The sequence below is a fragment of the Pteropus medius genome, unplaced genomic scaffold (genome assembly GCF_902729225.1).
Source record: "Pteropus medius unplaced genomic scaffold, Ma_sr-lr_union100, whole genome shotgun sequence".
Taxonomy (NCBI): domain Eukaryota; kingdom Metazoa; phylum Chordata; class Mammalia; order Chiroptera; family Pteropodidae; genus Pteropus; species Pteropus medius.
Window position 1 is genome coordinate 1,316,132 of NW_024351072.1, and position 25,386 is coordinate 1,341,517.

Here is a 25,386-nt window from a genome sequence, read left to right on the forward strand (position 1 = left end):
TTGAAAACATTATGCTAAGTGAAAGCAGCCACTCACAAAAGGTCATATATTGTATGATTCCTTCTTATGTGAAATACCAAGAAAAGGCAAATCCAGACAGACTGAAAGCAGATTAGTGGTTGCCAGGAGTTGGTGGAGGGGGAAATGGGGAGTAATTACTTAATGGGTACAGGCTATTCTGGAATGATGAAAATGTTATAAAACTAGAGAGAAATGGTAGTTGCACAGCATTTTGAGTGTACTAAATTGTGCATTTAAAAATGATCGACTGTAGAATATTATTCAACCTTAAAAAAGAAGGAAATCCTGTCACATACTACAACATGGATGAACATTGAGGACATTATGCTGAGTAAAATAGGCCAGTCACAAAAAAACAAATACGATTCCCCTTATATTAGCTATCCAGAGTGGTCAGAATTATGGGAACAAAAAGTAGAAAGGTGGATGCCAGGGATGGGGGTAGGAGGAAATGGGGAGTTGTTCTATGGATATAGAATTTCAGTTTTGCTAGACAAAAAAGTTCTAGAAATTTGTTATACAACAATGTGAATACAGTTAATACTACTGAACGGTACACTTAAAATGGTTAAGAGGATAAATTTTATGTTTTTATCACAATTTTTAATTTGAAAAATGGTTAACTGTAGAGAGTAAGCACCTACCTAGCCATAGGAGGAAGATGGCGGTGGAGTTGAGTGTTACCCAGGAGGAAATTAAGAAGAAGCTTGAGAAGGTCATGGTTCCCGGAAGAAGACTTGCCACTGCTGCTGTGCATTTTCAACACCAACAACGGCTGCCACTACCGCCTGGAATGTGCCATCCAGTGAGCTGCAGATCTACACCCGGATGGATGCAATCTCGAAATAACTGACAAGTCTAGTGAAAGAAGTCTACCTAGAACATTTCAATTTTGCATTTGTCTTTAAGGATATTAAAAGACCTGGTTATTGAGTAAAAGAGATTGGTTGCACCATGTCTGGGAGACAATTCCATGACCCCACAGTCACAGAAGTTCCAGATAGGAGATTATTTGAACAGAGCCATCACCTGGCCAAATCAGGCACCACCTCCTTCGGGGCGCATGAGGCATTAAATTTTATTGACTATTTCTTGAGTTTATTTTTCAGTTATGTAAAAGCTATGCTTTCTCCTCCCTTCATTATTGCCATTAAGTCTTTTAAACTCTCAACAAAATGTAACGCATCTATTTAAGAGTTAGGTTTGGCCGTGCTATGGAATGAATATGAATGGAAAGTCCACGTTTCAAATCTCTCTGTAAAATATGAAGAAAGTATGCTTAGCGTTCTATGTAAAACTGTATTGTTAAATATATGTGTGCAATCAAAAAAATGGTTAACTGCATGTCATACAAATTTTAGCTAAAAAAAAAATGCTAGAGCAAAAAAAATGGTAGTGGTAGATAAAACAAGATTAGCAAAAAGTCAATAACTATTGAAGCTGGGTGATGGGTACATGGGAATTTCATATTATTCTTTCTGCTTTTGTATATGTTATATGGTACATAAAATTTTCCATAATGAAAAATAAAGAGAGAAGTTGTACTTGTAAAACTGTAGCAATATAATACATATTGTCTGTTTTCAGAAATTACCTTACCTTATTTATTTATTTATTTTACTTTTTGTTTATTTATTTTTTTATGGTGACATTGGTTAACAAAATCAAATAAGATTCAGCTGTACACTTTAACAGTAAGGCGTATATATATTTACACTGTGTGTTCACCTCCCATAGTTACATTTCTTTTCATTTTTGACCCCCTTTACCCCATCTACCTGTGAACACCCTCCTCTCCACTACCCTCTGGTAACCACTAGTCCATGAGTCTCTGTTTGTTTGTCCTGTTCATTTGTTGCTTTTAGGTTTATAGCCCACATATAAGTGATATCATGTGATTTTCAACTTTTTCTGTCTGGCTTATTTCACTTAGCATGATTATATAGAGGTAGATCCATGATGTCACAAATGACAGTATTTCACCTCTTCTTATGGCTGAGTAATATTCCATTGTATATATGTACCATTGCTTATTCATCCAATCATTTGTCATAAGACACTTTGGTGGATTCCATGTCCTGGCCACTGTGAATAATGCTGCAATGAATATTGGTGTGCAAATAACTTCTCGGATATGGGTTTTCAAGTCTTTGAGGTAAATACCCAGTAGAGGGATTGCTGGATAATATGGTAGATCAATTCTTAGCTTTCTGAGGAAATTCCACACAGTTTTCCATAGTGGCTGTGCCAATTTGCAATCCCACCAGCAGTGTATGAGGGTTCCTTTTTCTCTGCATCATCTCGAGCATTTGTTATTATTTGTCCTGTTGATTATACCTATTCTAACAGGTGTGAGATGGTCTCACACTGTGGTTTTGATATGCATTTCCCTAATAGCTAGCAATGTTGAGCATTTTTTCAAATATTTGTTGGCCATTTGTATGTCCTCTAAGGTGAGTGTCTGTTCAAAACCTCTGCCTATTTTTTGATTGGATCGCTTGTTTTTTTTGGTTATTGTTATTGAGTCATATGAGTTAATTGTATATTTTGGATATTAGGCCCTTATTGCAGGCGTCGCTTGCAAATATATTTTCCCATTCGGATGGATGTCTCTTTACCTTGTATACAATTTCTTTAGCTGAGCAGAAGCTCTTTAGTTTGATGTCGTCCCATTCATTTATTTTAGCTTATACTTCCCTTGCCTTTGAGGTCAAATTAATAAAATCCTCTTTAAGACCAAGGTCCATGAGATTAGTTCCTATGTTTTCATCTATGCATTTTATTGTTTCAGGTGTTATATTCAGGTCCTTAATCCATTTTGAGTTAATTTTGGTGTGTGGTGATAGACAACAGTCTAGTTTCATTCTTTTGCAGGTGGCTTTCCAGTTTTCCCAGAACCATTTATTGAAGAGGCTTTCCTTTCTCCACTGTATATTCTTGGCTTTTTTGTCAAAATTATTTGCCAATATAAATATGGGTGTATTTATGGACTCTCGATACTGTTCCACTGGCTCATGTGTCTGTTTTGCTGCCAATGCCATGCCATTTTGATTACTGTCTCTTTATAGTATAATTTGAAGTCAGGCAGAGTGATGCATCCAGCCTCGCTCTTTTTTCTCAGGATGGCGTTGGCAATTTGGAGTCTTTTGCTTCCATACAAATCTGATGATTTTTTGTTCTATTTCTTTAAAAAATGCCAATGGGATTTTGATGGGGATTGCATTAAACCTGTATAATACTTTAGGTAATGAGGTCATTTTAACTGTTGATTCTTCCAATCCAAAAACACGGAATATCTTTCCATTTCTTTGTATCTTCTTTGATTTCTTTTAATAGGGTCTTATAGTTTTCATTATATAGGTCTTTCACATATTTCATTAGATTTATTCCTAGGTATTTTATTCTTTTTGTTGTAATTGCAAAAGAAATTGTTTTTACCACTTCTTTTTCTGACACTTCATTATTAGAGTATAGGAAAGCTATGGATTTTTGAACTTTGATTTTGTATCCAGAAACTACTGTATTTGCTTATTGCTTCTAGTAGTTTTCTTATGGAGTCTTTAATGTTTTCGATACAGAGAATCATGTCATCCACAAATAGTGACAGTGTGACTTTTTCGTTTCCTATTTGGATGCCTTTTATATCTTTCTCTTGCCTGACTGCACTCACTAGGACCTCCAATGTTATATTGAGTAACAGTTGCTTTAGTAGACAACCTTGCCTTGTTCCTGATCTTAGAGGGAAGGTTTTTAGTTTTTCACCATGAAGTATAATGTTGGCTGAGGGTTTGTCATATATGGCCTTTATTATGTTAAGGTACTTTGCTTCTATACTGGTTTTGTTAAGTGTTTTGATCATAAATGGATGCTGTATCTTGTCGAAGACTTTTTCTGCATCTATTGATATGATCATATGATTCTTACTTTTTAATTTGTTTATGTAGTGCATCACATGAATTGATTTGCGTATGCTGAACCATCCCTGTGCCTTTGGGATGAAGTCCACTTGATCGTGGTACATAATGTTTTTAATATACTGCTGTATTAGGATCGCTAGTATCTTATTCAGGATTTTTGCATCCGTGTTCATGAGAGAAATCGGTCTGTAGTTTCTTTGTGTTATCTTTACCTGGTTTTGGTATCACGGTGATGTTGGTCTCATTAAAAGAGTTGGGAAGTATTGCCTCCTCTTCGATTTTTTGGAAGAGTTTCAGGAGAATGGGCATTTAATCTTTGAATGTTTGGTAGAATTCACTGGTGAAGCCATCTGGTTGTGAACTTTTACATTTTGTAGGTTTTTGATGATTGTTTCAGTTTCCATACTGCTGATTGGTCTATTTAGATTTTCCAGTTCTGCTTGATTCAGTCTAGGAAGGTTGTATTTTTCTAAGTACTGGCCATATCTTCTAGGTTATTTAATTTGGTGTTATATACTTTTTCATAGTATTCTTTTATGATCCTTTGTATTTCTGCAATGTCAGTCATAATTTCTCCTCTTTCATCCCTGATTTTGTTTACTTGTGTCCTTCTCTTTTATCTTTAGTGAGTCTAGCCAGGGTTCTGTCAATTTTATTAACCTTCTCAAAGAACCAGCTCTTTGTTGCATTTATTTTTGCTATTGTTTTTTTGTTTTCAATTTCATTTATTTCTGCTCTAATTTCGACTATTTCATTCCTACTGCTGACTTTAAGCTTCCTTTGTTCTTCCTTTACTAGTTTTTTAAGATGAAGCATTAGGTTGTTTATTTGGGCTTGTTCTTATTTTTGGAGGTAGGCCTGTAATGATATAAACTCTCCTCTTATGACCGCTTTTGCCATGTCTCAAAAGTTTTGATATGTCGTACTATCATCATTCGTGTCTATGTATCTCTTGATCTCTCTTTTTATTCCTTCTCTGACCTAGTTATTCTTCAGTAGCATGTTGTTTAATCTCCATGACTTGTGGTTCTTTCAGCTTTCTTTTTGCAGTTGATCTCTAGTTTCAAAGCATTATGATCAGAGAATATGATTGGTATGATTTCAACCCTCTTATATTTGTTGAGGCTATATCTGTGTCTCAGTATGTGGTCAATCCTCGAGAATATTCCATTTACACTAGAGAAGAATGTATAAGCAACTGTTTGGGGATGAAAGGCTCTGTAAATGTCAATTATGTCCAGATGATTTAATCTGTCATTTAGGGATGTTATTTCCTTATTGATTTTCTGTTTGGATGATCTATCCATATCCGACAATGGGGTATTTAGATCCCCTACTATAATAGTGTTTTGGTCTGTTTCTTCCTTTAGTTCTCTTAGTAATAGCTTTACATATTTCAGGGTTTCCTGATTGGGAGCATAGATATTAATAAGTGTTATGTCTTCTTGGTGCATGATTCCCTGCATCATTATGAAGTGTCCCTCAGTACCCTTCTTTACCTTTTTTTATTTTGAAGTCTATTTTGTCTGATATTAGTACCACTACTCCCACTTTTCTCTGAATGCCATTTGCTTGAAATATCATTTTCCGCCCTGTCACTTTGAGTCTATATTTGTTTTTGGAGCTGAGATGTGTCTCCTGGAAGCAGCATATGGCTGGATTTTGTTTCTTGATCCATTCTCCAATTCTGTGCCTTTTTATTGGTGGGTTCAGCCCATTTACATTTAGGGTGATTATTGAAATATGAGGTCTTCTTATAGCCCAAACTTCAGGCTTACTTTTATCTTTTGCTTTCTGATAGCTCGGTGTTTACATTGCTTCCTTCTCCTTGTGTTTCTGTTTTCTTTCTTGTGGTTGGCTGTTGTGTGTTTTCCCTCTGGTTCTTCTTGTTTTATGTTATATGTTTCAGTTCCGAATCTTCTGTGTGTGGTACCATTATAAATATGTAAAGGATAGTTATATATATACACAATCGTCCATTTTCTTCTGCTTGTGTCTTTTCTCCATTCCCCTTTGCAAATTTGGATCTTTGAATCCTCCCCTTTTCAGTTACTGTCTTCTCAATTTGTCCCTATGTATGCTGAACGTTCATTACTATCTTACTATGGCAAATCTCTTCTTATTGTTTAAGCTTATAATACCCTATTCTTAGTAAGGGCTGCAATCCTCTGCTTCTCTTTGCCTGATAGTCACCTTATTCCTAATTATGTATTTTTATTGTCATTTCGGTTTAGGTGACCTGACTCCTTTCAGTATTTCCTGTACTCCAGATCTCCTATTGGAGAATTCCCTCATTTTTTGTGTGTCTGGAAAGGTCTTAATTTCTCCTTCGTATCTAAAGGAGAGATTAGCCGCATACATTATTCTAGGCTGGTAGTTTCTTTCACTTATTAAATTGAATATTTGATTCTGCTCTTTTCTGATTTTTAAAGTCGATGCTGAGAAGTCTGATGATAATCTAATGGGTTTTCTTTAAAGTACCATCTTCTTTTCCCTGGCTAACCTAAGAATTTTGTCTTTGTCATTGATTTTTCATAATTTTAATATAATATGCCTTGGTGAAGGCCTTTTTGACTTCTTGAATTCCAAGCTCCAGCTCATTCCTTAGATTTCGAAAATTCTCATCAACTATTTGTCTGAAAATGCTTTCTAGTCCCTGCTCCATTTCCTCGTCTATGATAATGCCCATTATTCTTATGTTTCTTCTCCTGATGTTATCAGCTAGTTCTTGTATTTCTCTTTCATTATTTTTCATTCTTTGGTTTCTCTCTTCTTCCTTCTGATTTATTTCTAGATTTTTGTTTTTGACATCACTGACTGTTTCCTCCACTTGTTCGACTCTATTTCCTAAGCTTGCTATATGAGTTTTCAACTCTTGCAGTGTGTTCTTTATCTCCATAAAATCTATTCTGTTCTTTTTGAGGGTTTCAATCTCCTTGCTGAAGATCTCATTCTGCTCATCTAGTTGTTTTTTCAATTCCTTAAATTGTTGATATGACTCGTTTTGAATCTCATTGAGTTTTTTCAGAAGTACCATCCTGAATTCTCTGTCATTCAAGTTGCATTTTTCCATGTCTTTAAGCTTATTTTCTGGAGATTTTTCTCTTTCTTTCTGAGATGCCTTGTCATCTTGGTTGTTCATGGTGTTTAAAGGACTATTTCTCTGCCTGGGCCTTAATGGAAGTGTATTCTGCTTTTTTTTTTTCCAGAAAGAAGATTTAATATATAAAAGTCTCTCTTTAGCTTGCTGCAAAGAAGGCACTTTTCTTTTGGTTTCTAGTAGGTGGCTTCTAAGCCTCTTATTGATTTTCTAGTAGGTGGCTTCTAAGCCTCTTGGATCCCTGCTTTATATAAAGCCTTAAAATGACTTTTTATTTTCTGATAGTTATTTAATCACACTTGCAACCCTCAGTTTCAGTCCCTGTCAGTTTTAGCAACAGTTTTGGTAGTGTTTGCTCAGATTCCCCTGGGGCCCCGTGGTGTTAGGTCTCAGAGGGTATGTGGGGGAGCCCTCTGAGTTGGCAATTGAGGGCTGTTGCTCAGCCTTGGTTTTGCAACCGTGACTGATAAAAATCAATTTTTGTTTGCTGTCTCGCTTCTCTGCTTTCTCCCCTGATGATTGGGCCGTGCTGTCGACTGCGTGGAGCTCACAACTCTCCCAGGCAAGGCTGTTCAGGGAACTCATCACACTTTCTCCCTTCCCCCTCCTACTACTGGGATCTTCAGCTGTGAGAGGCAGCTTCTTTGTTTCTCCCAATCTACCTCTGGACTCCTGTGGTGGCTCTTATGCACAGATCCCATGCTCAGACGTGCTGGTTTGCAGTTTGGGTGTTTTTTGTTGCGTTTTAGATGTTCAGCTTATTGTTGTGTCAAGGGGAGAGATCTGGGGATGTCTCTCACTCCACCACATTTCTCCAAATTCAGGCTTTAAAAGCCTGAAGTTAATCATACCCTGATAAACTGCTTTCGTGCACTGGTTTAGTGGCAAAGAAAGACTGCCCAGGAAGCCAGAGAGTATTGAGAATGGTGATGTTTAAAGGAACACATTTATATAGTTGTTATTATTATATAATATCCTGCATTTTAAAATGGTTTGGAATGCCAAACATCTACTGAATGTCCATAAAAGATACCAGGAGAATGAAAATATGATAGAGAATTAATTCATAGGCAGTATTTACCAATTAGACATCATACTGAAATATACTGTCTGCCTAGTGATTGCAGTTTCTATGACATTCAGAATCACATTTTAAACATATGCACCACTGGGGCTGCCACACTGAGCAATTCTAGAGAGCACCAATCACATCCTAGGCTATTCTAATAGCAGCCTCCTGGAGATGTGTAGGGACAGTCTGCTCAGCTGTCTGCAAGCAGCCTTGTGCTATATAAACTCATTCTTCTCACTCCCCTGAGATATTTTAGTTGAAAGAAAGGTTATAAACAAACAAACAAACAAATGAACACATAAACAAAGTAAACAAAAAACAGAGTCTTACGGGGCTCAGAGTCTGAATCTAGCAAAGATGGAATTAGAATAATTACAAGTGGATATAAACTATTACAGTCTTTGATTTCTAAAAACTCAGGAGTTATCTAGAGTGAAATAATGAATTCTGAAACAGCTGATTTAAAGAGTAATGATGTTGTATAACAAGGTGTTTGTGTTTTTCCCTTTGCTCCAATTATATCTATTTCAAATGATTTCTTCATATAAGGTTGCAATTAAAACAAAATATAAGAGGGTGGAAGTTACATGGATATACATACATACATGTATATATAAAATGAGTGTTTTATTATTTACAATTCTAGCTCAATAAGGGTGAGTGCGTGTGTGTATGTGTGTGTGTTTATTTAGTCAACGTTGGCATGCCTGAAGGCTCAGTCTTTGGACCTATTCTCTAGCTACTTTTCTCACTCCCTTGATGACCTTATTCAGTGTTCATGGTTCTGTATACTATCTTCATCAGCACTGTCCAATAGAAATATAATGTGAGCCACATAGCATTGTAAATCTTCCAGTAGTAATGCTCAAAAAGTAAAAAGAAACAGGTGAAATTAATTTTAATGTATTTTCTTTAACCCAATATATCCAAAATATTATAATTTCACATAATTATTAATGTGATATTTCCCTTTTTTTCTGTATTAAATCTTTGAAATCTAGTGCTCATTTTACCCTTACAGCACATCTCAATTCAGACTAGCCCCATTTCAAGTGTTACATAGTCACATGTGGCTAATGGCTACTGTATTAGACAGCACAGATCTATATGCCGACAACCTCCAAATTTACTTCTTCAGCTTACATCTCTTCCCTGAACTGCAGGCTGGTACAACCAAGTGTCAGCTCAACTGCCTTACCTGGATTTAGTAGGGGTATCAGTAATTTAATACGTCCAAAACAAAGCTTCTCATCCTCCCTCAAAATCATTTCAAAGGTTTATACACCTCAGTTAATGTCAACTCCATTTTTCCAGTTTTTCAGACTCATAGCCTTGGAGCCATCCTGGACTTCTTTCTCTCACACCCTAGATCTAGTCAATCAACAAATGGAGCTCAACTTTCAAACTATAAGGCAATTTCTCACCACCTCCACTGCCAATACTCTGGTTCAAAGCACTATCATCTTTTACTTAGGTAATGCATCAGCCTTCCACCTGGTCTCCTTGCTTGCAGCCTTGGCCCCTTCAGTTTGTTCACAACACAGCAGTCAGTGACCCTGTTAAAATGAAAGTCAATCTGCTCAGAACCCTTCACTGGCTCCTCATTTCACTCAGCAAAAGCCAAAGTTCTTACAATGGTTCACATGCTCTGGTGATTTCTCTGCCCTCCTCTCTATTCTCTATTCCCCTCCTCTCTATTCCCCATGGTTCACTCACACCAGGCCTACTGGCTTCTTTGCTGATTCTCAAATATTTCAGGTAGGCTCCAGCCTCTAGGCATTTTCACTTGCTGTCACCTCTTTTTGGAATGCTGTTACCTCAGATATCCCCGTGGCTTCCTCTCTGCTCTCCTTCCAACATTTTGCTCCAATGCTACCTTCTCAGTGAGGCCTTCCCTGAACACCCTATTTAAATAGCAACCCGCGCCCATCCCACACTCCCTAATCTTTTCTCTTCCTTCTTTTCTTTTCTCCCCAAAGGACTTATTACCTATATATTTTGTTAATACTTGTCTCTCCCCAGTAGAATATAAGCTCTCTGTGGGCAGAACTTTTTGTCTTAGTCATTGCTATATCTACAGAACCTAGAACAGTGCTTGGCACATAGTAGGTGCACAATAAATATTTGTTGAATGACTGAATGATATCAAATTCCTATGCAGCATCATCGTTTATAATATGAAGAACATGTGTGATAAAAATACACAAAAAGCACTTTCTTGTTTTTAAACACTGCTTTTAATATGCCACATTTTATAACAAAACTTAAAAATACAAGATATCTGAGCTTAATATATTTTATTCTTAGTAAAATAAAAATAATTCAATTTTCTAAGTGTGTTATCATAGGTATTTTGGTATCTTATAAAGTTTATAAAGCATTTGAATCAAATTGTAATCATTTCTTAGAGCAAGTAATTTCTCAGCAAAACGTTTTTGTTCTTTAGTTTTCTACTTTAATTCAAATGAGCATTATATCTTGAGTTCCTGGTGGAATTCCACCTGCACACGATAATTTTCAGAGTGTGCTCGGTCAAATACACATGGGAAATACCATTTAGTCTATTATCCTGTGGAATCTACTCCATCTCCTTGGTTCTTTACTTAATTTTCTGGACTTCCTCCAGTTCAGTGACTTTAGATAGTCGCTTGCTCTTGTCTCCTGATTTGTGAATGTAGCAGAGCCCAAATCTCTCAACATTCATTGCCTTGCCATTGTATTGTTTTGCTGCTAGTCGTTAGAGAGCAATTTTTCCCTCTTAGTGGATTTAGTTTTTGTGTCTAATCCTTAATGACTATTGACTTTGCTTTCATTTTTCTCTTGAGATGGATGAAAGTGTCTACAGAGTCAATGTGTTTTTGACTTCTTGTCCTCCACACAGTACTCCTGAGATTTTCTTTTTCTGCTATTGTGTGATGGTATTAGAAAGTGAGACCTTTGAGAGGTGATTAGGTCATGAGGGTAGAACCTTCATGAATGAGATTAGCGCTCTTATAAAAGAGACCCTACAGAGCTCCCTAGCCCCTTCCAGCATGTGAGGATGCAATGAGAAGTCTGTGACTTGAAAGAGGTCTCTCACTTGACAATGCTGGCACTTTGATCTCAGACTTCCAGCATTCAAAACTATAAGAAATAAATTTCTGTTGTTTTTAAGTGACCCACTCTGTGGTATTTTGTTACAGCAGCCTGAACAGATTAAGATACTTATATACATATATTCATATATATATGCATATGTATATGAATACATGTGAACATGTACATATATACATACATGAAGTCTGTGATACACTTCCCATAGAAGTTTTTCTACTTTTGCTACAAATATATTTATCCTTAAACTATAGTTGCTCCCCTCCCTTTCATTGTCCATCTTCTAAAATGAATGGGCTACCACTGCTTCCCCTTTAATTGCCACTCACTTGTTCCTTAGCTTCCTGCCACCAGGACTCTCATCATTCTTACCTGAAAGTCATCACCATATTCGATAACCTTTCCTCAATCCTTATTGTTCCTCATCCCCTCCCTCTGGAATCTCTTCTCCATTAAACATTCTTATGAACTGGTCCTTGTGACATGAGGAAAGACAGGGGCTCAGGGCAAATGTTCTGCTTTGCCACTTCTTCTTGGCAGTCTAGTTTGCTCTCCACACTTACAGTTTCATACATCCTAATGTGCATTTCTAGCTGGATGTTCTGCTGTTGCCTTAAGCTGAACGTGTCAGAAATAAAGCTCCTTATCTACCACAAAGCCAGCTTCTCTAGCTTCTTTTTTCCTGCCAATGACATCATTACCAGACATGAAACCTGAGTCATCTTTGACTCCCTTCTTGACTTTACACCAACACTCTATCAATCACCTAGTCTTGGTGATTCTTTTTTAAAAAATGTTTCGAATTTATGAAATAGTTCAAACACACAGGAAGGAGCAGGCAATAAACACCTGTTTAAAAACCACTCAGACATGATAAATCTTAATGTGTTGGCATTTGGCCTCAGAGTTTTTCTTTTCTTTCTTCGAAATTTTCTAGTTTCATTGAGATGTAATAGACATATATCTCTATAAGTTTAAGGTATACCGCATAATGACTTCACATACATATATTGTGAAATGACTACCACAATAAGTCTAGTTAACATCCATCTCCTTGTACAGTTAGAACATTTTTTCAGTTTTTCAAAAAATAAAACCTTAATAATACATTTGAAATCTCCTCTGTACCTTTCCTCAATCTCTTAGAGGTAATCACTATCTAAATTGTGTATAACTTCCCGTGCAAGGTTTTATACTTTTACTACATATGCATTTATCCATAAACAATATATAGTATTGTTTTGTGTGTTTTAAAGTTTTACATAAATGGTATAGTGTGCATATTATCCTTCAACTTGTTTTTGTAATTCAACATAATTTTTTAGTGTTATCCATATTAATACATATATATCTGATTTATTCCTTTGAACTATTATACAGTATTTTATTGTATGAATATACTATAATTTATTTCCCATTCTCCAACTGACTTGTAGGTTATTTCCAGTTTTTCACCATCACGGATGATAATGGAATGAACATTTTTGTACATGTTTCCTTGTGCACCTATGTAAGAGCTTTCTGGAGTTTGTAAAGGCAGGCCCATTAGCATTGGCTAGACTCTCCTGTACCTTTCCCATAAATTAGCAAATTGTTCTTCAAAGCGATGGGACAGTCATGCACAAGCAATTTATGAAAATCCCCTTTTCTCCTCATCCTCATGATTATTTGGTATTATCAAACTTTCTTCTAAAAACATTGACATTGTTTTAATATTTAAGTATTTAATCAGATTGGGATTTATTTTTTGCATGGTGTATTGTAGTGATCTAATATTATTAACTTCTTTGAATTTGGACAACCTATATTCTAGCACCATTTAATAAACAGTCTATCTTCTCTCCTCTTATTTGTAAAGTCACCTCTGTCATATACCATGTTTCCATACATGAGTGAGTCTGTTCTGGCTTCTCCATTCCCTTCCATTGAACCTCTTATCCATTCCTGTGCCACTATGTCTTCATTGCTATATTTTTATAATAAGTTATTATATCTGGTAATGAAAATTTTTCATATTATTCTTCTTCAAAATGTGTTGGTTATTGACATTTTTCTATATGAATTGGAGGATAGACTTATTAAATTTCACAAAAAAAATTGTAGGGGTTTTTATTGAAATCGTATTGAATTTATAGCTCATGAATATGAACATGTATACTGAACATGGTGTACCTCTCTCTTTAGTAATGTCATCTTATAATTTTCACTAAAAGATTTTATATATCTTTTGTTAAATTTACTCAACAAAAAGCTAGTTATTTAATAGCTTTAGTCTTTTTGTATGATCTTTTATCCTCTTTTTTTTTTTTGGATTAGCCATTATTATTATAGAGAACCTATTGAAGTTTTAGCATTGATCTCGTATCACCAATCTTGTTGAGTTCTCTTATAGGTCCTAATAGTTTGTGGATTATCTTGGATTTTCTGTAGAGACAATCACATCATCTGCAAGTAACATCAGTTTGTTTCTTCCTAATTCTTACACTTTTTTGTTTCTTTCTTATGCTGCTATCATCTCTCACCTGAACTACAGTAATTGTCAGCTAACTGGTCTTCTTGGTTCCATTCTTGGCCCCTACAATCCTTTCTTCAGAAAGAAGCCATAGTAATCCTAGAAAAACATTAAGTTGAATGACATTCCTCTTTGACTTAAAACTTTTCAATGGTTTCTAATTGTCTTTAGAAAAATGAAGAAGTTGAACTGTACAAAATCTACAGTGTCTTGTCTGGATCATTTTAGCATTGTACAACATCCTGTACAGTGCTGAATAGCAGGCACAATTTCTATATTAATGAGAATGCTTCTAAAGTATTATTAACATTAAGGATGATATTTGCTGTAAGTTTTTTGGTAGATACTCTTTATAAACTTAAGAATATTCCCTTCTATTCCAAGCTTGCCACAGTTTTATCATGAATGAGTGACGAATTTCATCAGATACTTTTTTCCCCTGGATATATTGATATGATCACATATTTTTTCACCTTAATCTTTTAAATGGTGATTTACATTAAATTATTTTCTGATAGTGAACTATTCTCACACCCCTGTAATATTTTGGTTCTTCTATATGTGTACAGTAGTTATTCCTTTCTTCCCATCCCCACCGTTACCACTCTATTTTTTAGTCTTTGCTGACAACAATAGAGTGCACATTGCCTTCAGTTAAGTCTTTTCCAAAGACTGTTTTTCTTATGTCCTTCTGCTTTAAAACCCTCATGGGATCCCTCATTATCCAGAGAATAAAGTCAAAACACTGCACCTGATCCTCAAATATCTTTCAAATCATTTACGTCATTTTTTAACTCTTTTCTAGCTGGGCTGATTTTACTCATTAATCCCCAAATATGCCTTTCCTATTTTCACATCCATGCTTCATAGGAAGCACAGTATTTTTGATCCAGAGTAGACATTGTAGAGTTTTTAGTTCAACCCCCTCATTTTTCTAAAAACAATGAGAAACTGTTGAAGAGTTTCAAGCCAAAGAGGAATATCATCCAACTTAATGTTTTTCTAAGATTACTATAGCTGCTTTGTGAAGAATAGATTATAAGGGCCAAGAATGGAACCAAGAAGACCAGTTAGGAGGCAACTACTGTAGCTCAGGTGAGAGATGATGGTAGTGGGGACTGGAGTGGAAGAAGTAAGGATGAAAATATGCAGACCGGAGATATATATAACCTCTTTTTTTTTTTTTTTTGGATGTAGTACTTATAGAGCCTGTTGAAGAAAGGATGTCAGGAAAAGATAGGAAGAAAGGATCAAGGATGACTTCCAGATTTGGGGCTTTAAAAATTGGCTGGATTGTTGTGCCACTTATTAATATGGGAAAGACTAGTGGAGATTGCAGAGGACTTTAGAGAAGAGATCAAGAGTAACGTTTTGGACATGGTGAGTTTGAGATGTTTGTGAGAGGGTAAAGCGAAATTCTCTGACCTTACCTGTGGAGTGCTTGTATTGGCCTCTGTGCATAAATGTTCTGTAGAGTACCCAATGATGGAGAAAGGAAGCTTCTCTTCCCTTGCTAGGCATATAAATCTCAGCATCGGCTATGCCTAGTATTCTAATCTAATCTCATAATTCCCTGTTGAAGCAAGTTGCCCTGGACTGTTCCTTAATAGTAGCCAACGATTTGGACCAGAGATGGGTACTTAGCCAATGATGTCACCCTGTAGACTGGCTGGCAACATCTGAGTTGGCTTTTTGCAATAGTCTCTGCCCACTATGGGTGTTAGTAATTAACTTGGTCAGAATCTCTCTTTCTGGAATCAAATACTTGGTGTCCGAAAAAAAAAGAAGACATAAAAAAGAAGAGAGCATCAGAGTTTTGTTGACAGAGTGCTAAACTGAAGATCTACAATTCTTTTAGCTGAAAGAGTGACAACAGTCTCTAAATCTTCCATCAGGGTAGAAAAGAACAAAAGGCAGAAACTACCTTACAATGAGAAAACACTTTTAAGGCTGCTATAAATATTTAAGCAGTAGCTACATATTTGGCATACAGAAAAACTACTGTATATGTGTTTGGGAAAAAAAATTTGATTTTTAAAAAATCAAGATCACATATATTAATTTTACAAAAAGCCTTTCTTTAAAAACTTAAACATTGTTGCTTTAGTAGAACTTGTATACAAATATGTCAATCACAACATTATTTAAAATTTTTTTAGAATAACATTATCTTGAAAAATTGAAAATAAATTTACATGTTGAATATAACTATTAAATCTGTGATAGTATAGCCATTTATTTATTTTTTAATATATTTTTAAAATTTTTAATTATAGTTGGCATACAATATTATATTAGTTTCAGGTATACAACATAGTGATTAAACATCTATATAAATCACAAAGTGATCACCCCAAGAAAGCTAGTGCCCCTCTGACACTGTACATAGTTATTACAATATTATCAGCTGTATTCTTTATGCTATACTTTCTATCTCCATGACTATTTTGTAACTTCCAATTTGTACTTCTTAATCCCTTCCCCTTTTTTCACTGACCCCTCCAACTGCCCTCCCATCTGGTAATCCTCAGAATATTCTTCGTATCTATAAGTTTCTCGGTTTTCTGTTGTTGTTGTTGTTGTTGTTCTTTTGATTCCGCATGTACATGAAATCATATGGCATTTGTCTTTCTCTATTTGACTCACTTCACTCAGCACAATACCCTCTAGGTCCATCATGAAATATCTTTTTCCATCCCTTTACATTCTGTCTGTGTGTGTCTTTTAATGTGAAGTGAGTCTTTTATAGGCAGCCTGTGTAAGGGTCTTGTTTTCTTATCCGTTCAGCTACTCTATCTTTTGATTGGAGCATTTAATTATTTTTCATTTGAAGCACTAGTTGATAGATATGTAGTTATTGCCATTCTTTATTCATATTTTGACATATATAGTTTTTCTTCTTCTTAAAGAAGTCCCTCCAACATTTCCTGTAATACTGGCTTGGTGGTGATGAACTCCTTTAACTTTTTCTTGCCTGGGAGTCTCTTTATCTGTCTTTTGATTCTAAATGATAGCTTTGCTGGGTAGAGTAATCTTGGTTGTAGGTCCTGGGTTTTCATCACTTGAAATATTTTGTGTCAAGCCTTTCTGGTCTGTGTCAAGTTTCTGTTGAGAAATCAGCTGATAGTCTTATGGGAGCTCCCTTGTAGGTAACTAATCGTTTTTCTCTTGCTGCTTTTAAGATTCTCTCTTTGAATTTAACCTTTGATATTTTAATTATGATGTGTCTTGGTGTGGACCTCTTTGGGTTCATCTTGTTTGGGACTCTCTGAACTTCCTGGGTTTGTATGTCTGTTTCCTTCACCAGGTGAGGGAAGTTTTCCTTCATTATTTCTTCAAATAGCTTTTTATTTCCTTGCTCTCTCTCTCTCTTCTCCTTCTGGTATCCCTATGATGAGAATTTTGTTGTGCTTGACATTGCCCCAGAGGCCCCTTAAACTATCCTCATATATTTGGATTCCATTTTTCTTGTTGCTGTTCTGATTGGGTATTCTCCGCTACCCCATCCTCTAAATTGCTGCTTTGATCCTCCGCTTCACCTAATCTGTTGATTCCTTCTAATGTACTCTTCATCTCAGATATTATATCCTTCATTTCTGACTGGCTCTCTATTATGTTTTCTATTTCCATTTTTATGTTTTCAATCTCTTTGTTAAAGTTCTCACTGAGTTCATCTACTCTTCTCCTAAGTTCATTGAGGATCCTTATAAGCAACGTTTTGAACTCTGCATCTGGTAAGGTGCTTGTCTCCATTTTGTTGAGTCCTTTTTCTGGGGCTTTGTTCTTTTCTTTCATATGAGACATGCTTCTTTGTTTCCCCATTTTGTCTGTCTCCCTGTGTCTGTTTCTATGTATTAAGTAGGGCTCCTAAGTCTCCTGGTCTTAGTAGTGTGGCCTTATGTAGTAGGTATCTTGTGGGGCCCAGTGGCACAGTCCTGGGAGGGGTCCAGCTGCAGGCTAAGTTCAGTTGTGCACCTTTGGGGCCACCTGGTAAGAGTCACCATGCAATCCACACATGCCTGCTACCTGTGCTGAGCTTACAGGTGCCTCAAGAAGTCAAGCCAGAAACTGAGGTCAGCTGCTGCTAGTGCAGAGCTTGGGACTTCTCAGCAAGAGGTACAGGGCACTTGGAGGACAGATGCTGCTTCACTGGATTTTATGAGCCTTTGAGAAATCTTATGAAAGCCCACAGCAGGAGCCAAGACAGGACATTTGTGTGGAATAAACCACTGGAAGCAGCGTGGGTGGGTCCACAAGTTGGGAGAGGTGGAGTCTCAGGGAATCTCCTGGGCAGAGTGACCTGTGTTATTCAGGTTGATGGCAACTCAGATATGATGGCACCTGAGTCTGATGGCTGGGAGTGGAGAAGGCTCAACAAAGGAACAATGGATACTGCCAGCACTTCTGTCCAGGAGAAAGCCTTCCCTACAGCCCTTGTTCTGAAGCCTGACAGCTCAGTGCCTCCCTGTATGTCCCTGGCTCTCCTTGAGCAGCTTCTCCAGTGTTGAAGCTCAGAGCAAATGAGTCCATCAGCATGTTAAGTCTGGGTGTGGACCCTTTAAGAGGAAGGTCTCTGCGTCCTGCAGCCCTCCGTCTCACTTAGCCGCAACCTCTACTGATTTTCACAGCCAGAGGTTGTGGGAACTTCTCTTCCTGGCACTGGAACTCTGGGCTGGGGAGCCCAATGTGGGGGCGAGACTCCTCACTCCTCAGATGGGGGAGGTGGCTCTGTAGCCAAGATAGCCCTTTTATGATCTCCACACGTGGTTGTGGGACCCGGCCATTCTGCATCTCTGCTCCTCCTACTGGTTTGAAGTGACCTCGTTTTTTGTCCCTAGTGTAGGGCTTCTGTTCAGCCAGACCTCAGGTGACTCCGTGTGCTGGTTGTTCTGTAGTTTCGTTATAATTTTGATGTGGTCTCTAGAGGAGGTGTGCACAGCTTCTACTTTCTACGCCATCTTGACTGGTCTCATAGTATAGCCATTTAAAATCATGTTTTCTTTAATGATTTGAAAAAAAATGGTAATATTAATTTTTTAAAAGCGAGATTTAAAAAAAACTGTAAATATAGTATTATACCAATTTTGTATGTGTGGATATATACTTCTTTTGGCCACAGCCTGTAGAAGATGCTAGTAGTAGAATATCAGGCATTGTTGCCCTATCTCCCAGGGCATGTCCTCCCTCTCCTCTAAGCAAAAAGTCTCTTTTTGATTAGAATCTCTGAAAATGCAACGCCTCAGGGTCTTTGTACTACTTCTTCCTGCTTCCTGAAATGCTCTCTCACTTTATTTTTAATTTACCTCTTTTAAAAAATTAATTTATTTTTATTGAGATATAATTGATATGTAACATTGTGTAAGTTTAAGGTGTACAACACATTGGTTTGATACATTGATATATTGCAATACCATTACCACTAGTAGCGTCACATCCCATAATTATTATTTCTTTATTTGTGGTGAGAACAATGAAGATATAGTCTCTTAGCAATTTTGAAGTTTATATTACAGTATTGTCATCTATAATCACTATGCTGTGCATTAGATCTCCAGGAATTATTTACCTACTGGTTGCAAGTTTGTACATATAAATAACATCTTCCGAATTTCCCTATCCCCTATCCTCTCGTAATTACCATTCTACTCTCTGGCTTTACAAGTTAGGCTTTTTAAGATTCCATATATAAGTGATATCATACAGTTTTTGTCTCTCTGTCTAACTTGTCTCACTGAGCATAATGCTTTCAAGGTCCACCTATGTTGCAAATGGCAGGATTTCCTTTTTTCATGGCTGAATAATATTCCGTGGTATATATGTGCCATATCTTCTTTATCTGTTCATCTACTGACAGACACTTAGGTTGTTCCCATATCTTGGCTATTGTGAATAATGCTGCAGTGGACATGGGTACAGATATCTCTTCGACATCCTGTTTCCATTTCCTTTGGATATATAACCAGAAGTGGGATTGCTGGATCATATGGTAGTTGTATTTTTAATTCTTTGAGAAACCTCCAGACTGTTTTCCATAGTAGCTACACAAATTTGCATTCCCACCAACAATGCAAAAGGGTTCCCTTTTCTTCACATCCTCACCAGATTTGTTATCTCTTGTATTCTTCGTGAGGTGATATCTCACTGTGGTTTTGATTTGTATTTCTCTGATGATTACTGATGTCGAGCATCTTTGCATATGTTTATTTGCCATCTGTATGTCTTCTGTAGAGAAATGTCCATTTAGTCCTATTTTTTAATTGGATTTTTTATTTTTGCCACTGAGTTGTATGAGTTCTTTATACATTTGGGGCATTAACCCCTTATTGAACATATGGTTTGCACATATTTTCTCTCATTCTGTATCTTGCCTTTTCATTTTGTTGATTGTTCTTTGGGTGTGAAACAATAATTTAAGTGTTTTCTGAGAATGGTAGAAAGTATTACAGTTGAGGTTCTTTGGTGAACAACACCCTAAGCATCATGAGTGAAAAGAAGAGAGAACAGAAGTGTTAGGGTAAGCTGTGCTTGGCGACATTTAAGGTTTAATAAAGAAGATGTTGAATTGTATTTGGGTGTTTGTGTTTCTTTAAATCTTGCTATAAATTATGTATTGCCTCTTTCTAAATAGATTAAATCAATATTAATACTATCTTATTGTAATAATTGGATTATTTTTAGAGATAGGTCAAAATTATGGGAGAAACCATTCATACTCTTTGACTCAGTTGTCTACATCTATATAGAGGCAGGCCATTTGGACCCCAAAGACATAATCTCTTCATCATTTGAGTCACCCGAATTTCACATATAATTCTTAGGAATAAAGAGAGAGCTTTTGAATGTTTTTACTTACTAGTCTAAATGTATAAAATGAGCAAGTAGAAGTGTCTAAATGACACTGCTGTCATTATTCATATGCGCTGGTTTAAAGTCACAGAAATATGCTAATGGGAAGGAATTTAAAGGGCTCAGTGCTGTCAGGTAGGGAAATGAAAAACTGACTACAACGACAAGTGCTTTGAAAAAGAAACCCCTGGGATTGTTAGACAAATACTACTAGGATAATCGGTTAACTATTTAGAAAAATGTCTATTATCATCACCCCATTATATGCACATTGAAGAGTAAAAAAATCAAAACATAAAAAACTAGAAGAAATTATAAATGAATATTTATCTGATCTCTAGATAAGGAAAATTGTTCTACGTGTAAGAGTGGGGAAAGAGATTTGATCATATAAAACCTCTATGAATAAAAGGATCATGAATTAAAAGGTCAATAATAAATTAAACACAGGGATAATATATTTATTGTATGAAGGGCTGATACTCTTTCATAAAAAAAAACACAGAAATATCCCAAAAAGTAAATGACCAGCATTAGATTGATCTATTTACAGAGAGGAAGATAAAAATTATGAAGGTTTGAAAACTTGTTCAGCCTTACTAAAAATCAAAGAAAGGTAAATTAAAACAAGTATTAAAATAAATATCACTTCCTGCCTATCAACTTAGCAAACATTTTTTTGAAGTAAGACTATTGATGAGTTAGAAACTCTTGTTCATTGTTGGGGCTTCTTTTTGCTAAGGAAATGTGATATTGGGGTGGGTGTTTGAAATAGTCACTCATGACTGCCCATCATCTTTTGAAAAGCATTTCTATTATAGTTGCCAGATTTAGCAAATAAAAACATAGGATGCCTGATTAAGTTTAAACTTTAGATAAACAAAAAGAAATTTTCAAGTATCAGTATGCCCCATAAATGTTTGAGATATATTGAGAAGTATTCGTTGTTTATCTGAAATTCAAATTTAACTGGACATCCTATATTTTATCTGGCAACCTTACATTTTATGTGTTTGAAAATTCCAAGTTTAAGTTCCTTCTCAGGTTATCAGTGTCCCTCGCAGCTAGGCTGCAAACATGTGACCTCAGCTTTGTTTTCTGGAGATTTAGATCTGGCAGTGAGAATCATATTTAAAGCAGGCTCTGCATGGAGCTTCCATTTTTGCTGACACAGGTGAAGAAAGAAAGGAGTCCTGCTTTTTTTGATTCTGGCAACAGTGCAGGGCAGTGTTTTTTTTTTTTTAGAGTGAGGTTCAAGGCTGCCATACATGCACAATTCTAGGACTTGCCATTTACACAGACTATGATATCTTTTTAATCAAGATCGTTCTATGACTTGGTTTGGGGCATTGTTTCTGGAAGTTTAGCCTTGATTATCCAGTCCTCCCAACAATTATTTGAAAGACTCAGTATCTTTTAATAAACTTCTTTTCTGCTTAATTTCCCAGTCAGCTTCTGTTGCTTGCAACTAGCAAACCTCATTGATAGACAATATGTATCAAGAGACCTTAAAATGTGCATTTACTCTGAGTCCCCATCCTCAGACACTTCCCTAATAATGCAGACAAAAATATGTGAGCAAAGACGATTGTTCAAATGTTATTTAGAAAACTGAAAAATTGAAACAATCAAAACCTATAACATGAAGAGAATGGTTGACACATCTAGAAACAGAAATAATGTATAATCATTAAATAGAATCATTAGAGGAATATTTAAGGACACAGGAAAATGTAATATTAAAGAGATGAAATCAAGATAAAAATGTACATATGTGATATGATCTCTATTATGTTAAAAAAAAAAGGTAAGAAGAAAAGCTGGAAGGAAATATGCCAAAATGGAGTTGCTTTGGGTCATCAGCTTATTTTTTTTTCTGGCATTTTTACACTTTCCAATTTGTAACACAATGAAGAAGAATTGCTCTTGTAATTATAAAAACAAGCTTCTTCTCTATTGGACAACCTATACCCCACCAGGCAGACACACTTCCACTGTGCATACAGACTGGGTGATTTCTGTGGGGGTGGAGATTTCAGAGTCATGGAGTTTAGAGTGACATCTCAGATTAGGCAATGAGAGCAGAACAGCTAAAGAGCTCACTGCTTCTTTCAATACCATTCACAACAGAGCTCCTGAAGAAATTACCTCAAGCCTTTGTAATAATATTTCTGTTTTGTTGACTCCAATTGTTTGGTTTTCACTTGCTTTGCAGCCTCTTAACTTCCTTCTGGCATCTTTTTTGAGAATTCTCTCCTGCGTGAGATAGCAAAGTCTAGCTAGGCCGATCTAAATATTATAATCTGGTTAAACAGCTTCATCACAAGAGTCAGAAAGGCCTGTTTCTCAAACAAAGATAAACGAGCCTAGGGAAGTGTGGAGTAGGATGGATAGAAAAAGGGTTATATGTAAAGCAACAAGGTGTATTTCCTGGAGTATACGTTTTACTAAATGATGAATAATTTTAAATGGTATTTTTAAATACAAATTTGGACATATTATGGAGTAAAAAGCAAAATTTACATCAATTTAAAGTAAAATCCAAGCCTTCAGTGAAATTTTACATTTATAGCTCATATGTCTCTGCTTTGATTCTCTGTGAGGTAGGCATTTGATTTCTCCCTCTATCTGAACAATTAGGTTCTCCACAGAACATCTCATTCTGACTGCACAGGGAGCCTCTATGGGGTTAACTGAGAATAAGGCCCATTTTATATACAACTCAACATTTATTCAACATGACTAAGTAAATGGACAGTAAAGATGTGATAACGTGTTATCTCTTCTCAGCTTTACTAGATAAATGGCAGAAATCAACTGTCGTCAGAGGTTAGAAAACCTTTCTAATCAACATTTTCCAGATATATTCTGTGATTGCAGTCAGACCTAAATTCCAGCTTGTAGGTTTCTCTTCTAGAAACTTTTATTACATTTTATTTTTTATTTCATTTTCTTAAAATTTATTCATTTATTTTATGATGACATTGGTTAACGAAATCCAATAAGTTTCAGCTCTACACTTTAACAGTAAGGCATATATATATTTACAGTGTGTGTTTACCTCCCATAGTTAGATTTCTTTCTGTCACCACGTATTTGACCCCCTTTACTCCTTTTACCTCCCCCTTCCTGCCCACTCTCTACCTTCTGGTAAACACTAGTCTATAGTCCATGTCCGTGAGTCTCTGTTTGTTTGTCCTGTTTGTTACTTTTAGGTATATATCTCACATATAAGTGATATCATGTGATTTTCAACTTTTTCTGTCTGGCTTATTTCGCTTAGTATGATTATCTCAAGGTCCATCCATGTTGTCTCAAATGACAGTATTTCATCTCTTCTTATGGCTGAGTAATATTCCATTGGACATATGTACCACCGCTTCTTTAGCCAATCATCTATCACAGGATACTTCGGTTGCTTCCATATCCTGGCCAGTGTGAATAATGCTGCTATGAACATAGGTGTGCAAATATCTTTTCGAATATGGGCTTTCAACTCTTTGGGGTAAAAACCCAAAAGAGGGATTGCTGGATCATATGGTAGATCAATTCTTAGTTTTTTGAGGAACCTCCATACTGTTTTCTATAACTGTACCAATTTGCAGTCCCACCAGCAGTGTATGAGGGTTCCTTTTTCTTCACAACCTCTCCAACATTTGTTATTACTACATGTCCTGTTGATTATAGCTATTCTAACAGGTGTGAGATGATATCTCATTGTGGTTTTGATTGCATTTCCCTAATAGCTAGTGATGTTGAACATCTTTTCATATATTTGTTGGCCATTTGTATGTCCTCTAGGGAGAAGTATCTGTTCAGGTCCTCTGCCCATTTTTTGATTGGATCATTTGTTTTTTTGATATTATTGAGTAACATAAGTTCTTTGTATACTTTGGATATTAGGCCCTATTTGGAGGCATTGCTTGCAAATATATTTTCCCATTTGGATGGCTTTCTCTTCATCTTGTTGATGATTTCTTTTGCTGAACAGAAGCTTTTCAGTTTGATGTAGTCCCATTCATTTATTTTAGCTTTTACTTCCCTTGCCTTTGAGGTCAAATCCATAAAATCTTCTTTAAGTCCAAGGTCCATGAGTTTAGTTCCTATGTTTTCTTCTATGCATTTTATTTATTTTCTTGTATTCAGGTTCTTAATCCATTTTGAGTTAATTTTAGTGTGTGGTGATAGACAACAGTCTAGTTTCATTCTTTTGCAGGTGGCTTTCCAGTTTTCCCAGCACCATTTATTGAAGAGACTTTCCTTTCTCCACTGTATATTTTTCGCTTTTTTGCTGAAAATTATTTGTCCATATAAATATGGGTTTACTTCTGGACTCTCAATTCTGTTCCACTGGTCAGTGTGTCTGTTTTGCTGCCAATATCATAACGTTTTGATTACTGTCACTTTGTAGTATAATTTGAAGCCGGGCAGAGTGAAGCCTCCAGCCTCGTTCTTTTTTCTCAGGATGGCTTTAGCAATTTGGGGTCTTTGGAGCTTCCATACAAATCTGATAATTTTTTTGTTCTATTTCTTTAAAAACTGCCTATGGGATTTTTATGAGGATTGCATTAAATCTGTATAATGCTTTTGGTAATATGGTCATTTTAACTATGTTGATTCTTCCAATCCAAGAACACAGAATATCTTTCCATTTCTTTGTATCTTCTTCAATTTCTTTTAATAGGGTCTTGTAGTTTTCATTATATAGGTCCTTCAGATGTTTCGTTAGATTTATTCCTAGGTATTTTAATCTTTTTGTTACAAATGCAAAAGGAATTATTTTTTCTAGTTCTTTTTCTGATACTTCATTATTAGAGTATAGGAA

At 36.0% G+C, this 25,386-nt stretch overlaps 1 protein-coding gene across 3 annotated transcripts in view; it reads right to left on the reverse strand.

Annotated features, from left to right (window-relative positions):
• Nucleotides 1-9,201: 9,201 nt before the first annotated feature.
• Nucleotides 9,202-25,386, reverse strand: part of WDR44 (WD repeat domain 44) — a 130,364-nt gene continuing 114,179 nt past the window's right edge. For 2 of the 3 annotated variants that reach the window (XM_039842503.1, XM_039842505.1), the window contains one exon: nucleotides 19,985-20,186. In XM_039842503.1, the coding sequence (XP_039698437.1) occupies nucleotides 20,068-20,186 (119 nt within the window). In that variant the 3' untranslated portion in view covers nucleotides 19,985-20,067. Of the gene's footprint in view, nucleotides 9,667-19,984; nucleotides 20,187-25,386 lie in introns of those variants that run through there. The other variant, XM_039842506.1, reaches the window with a different exon arrangement.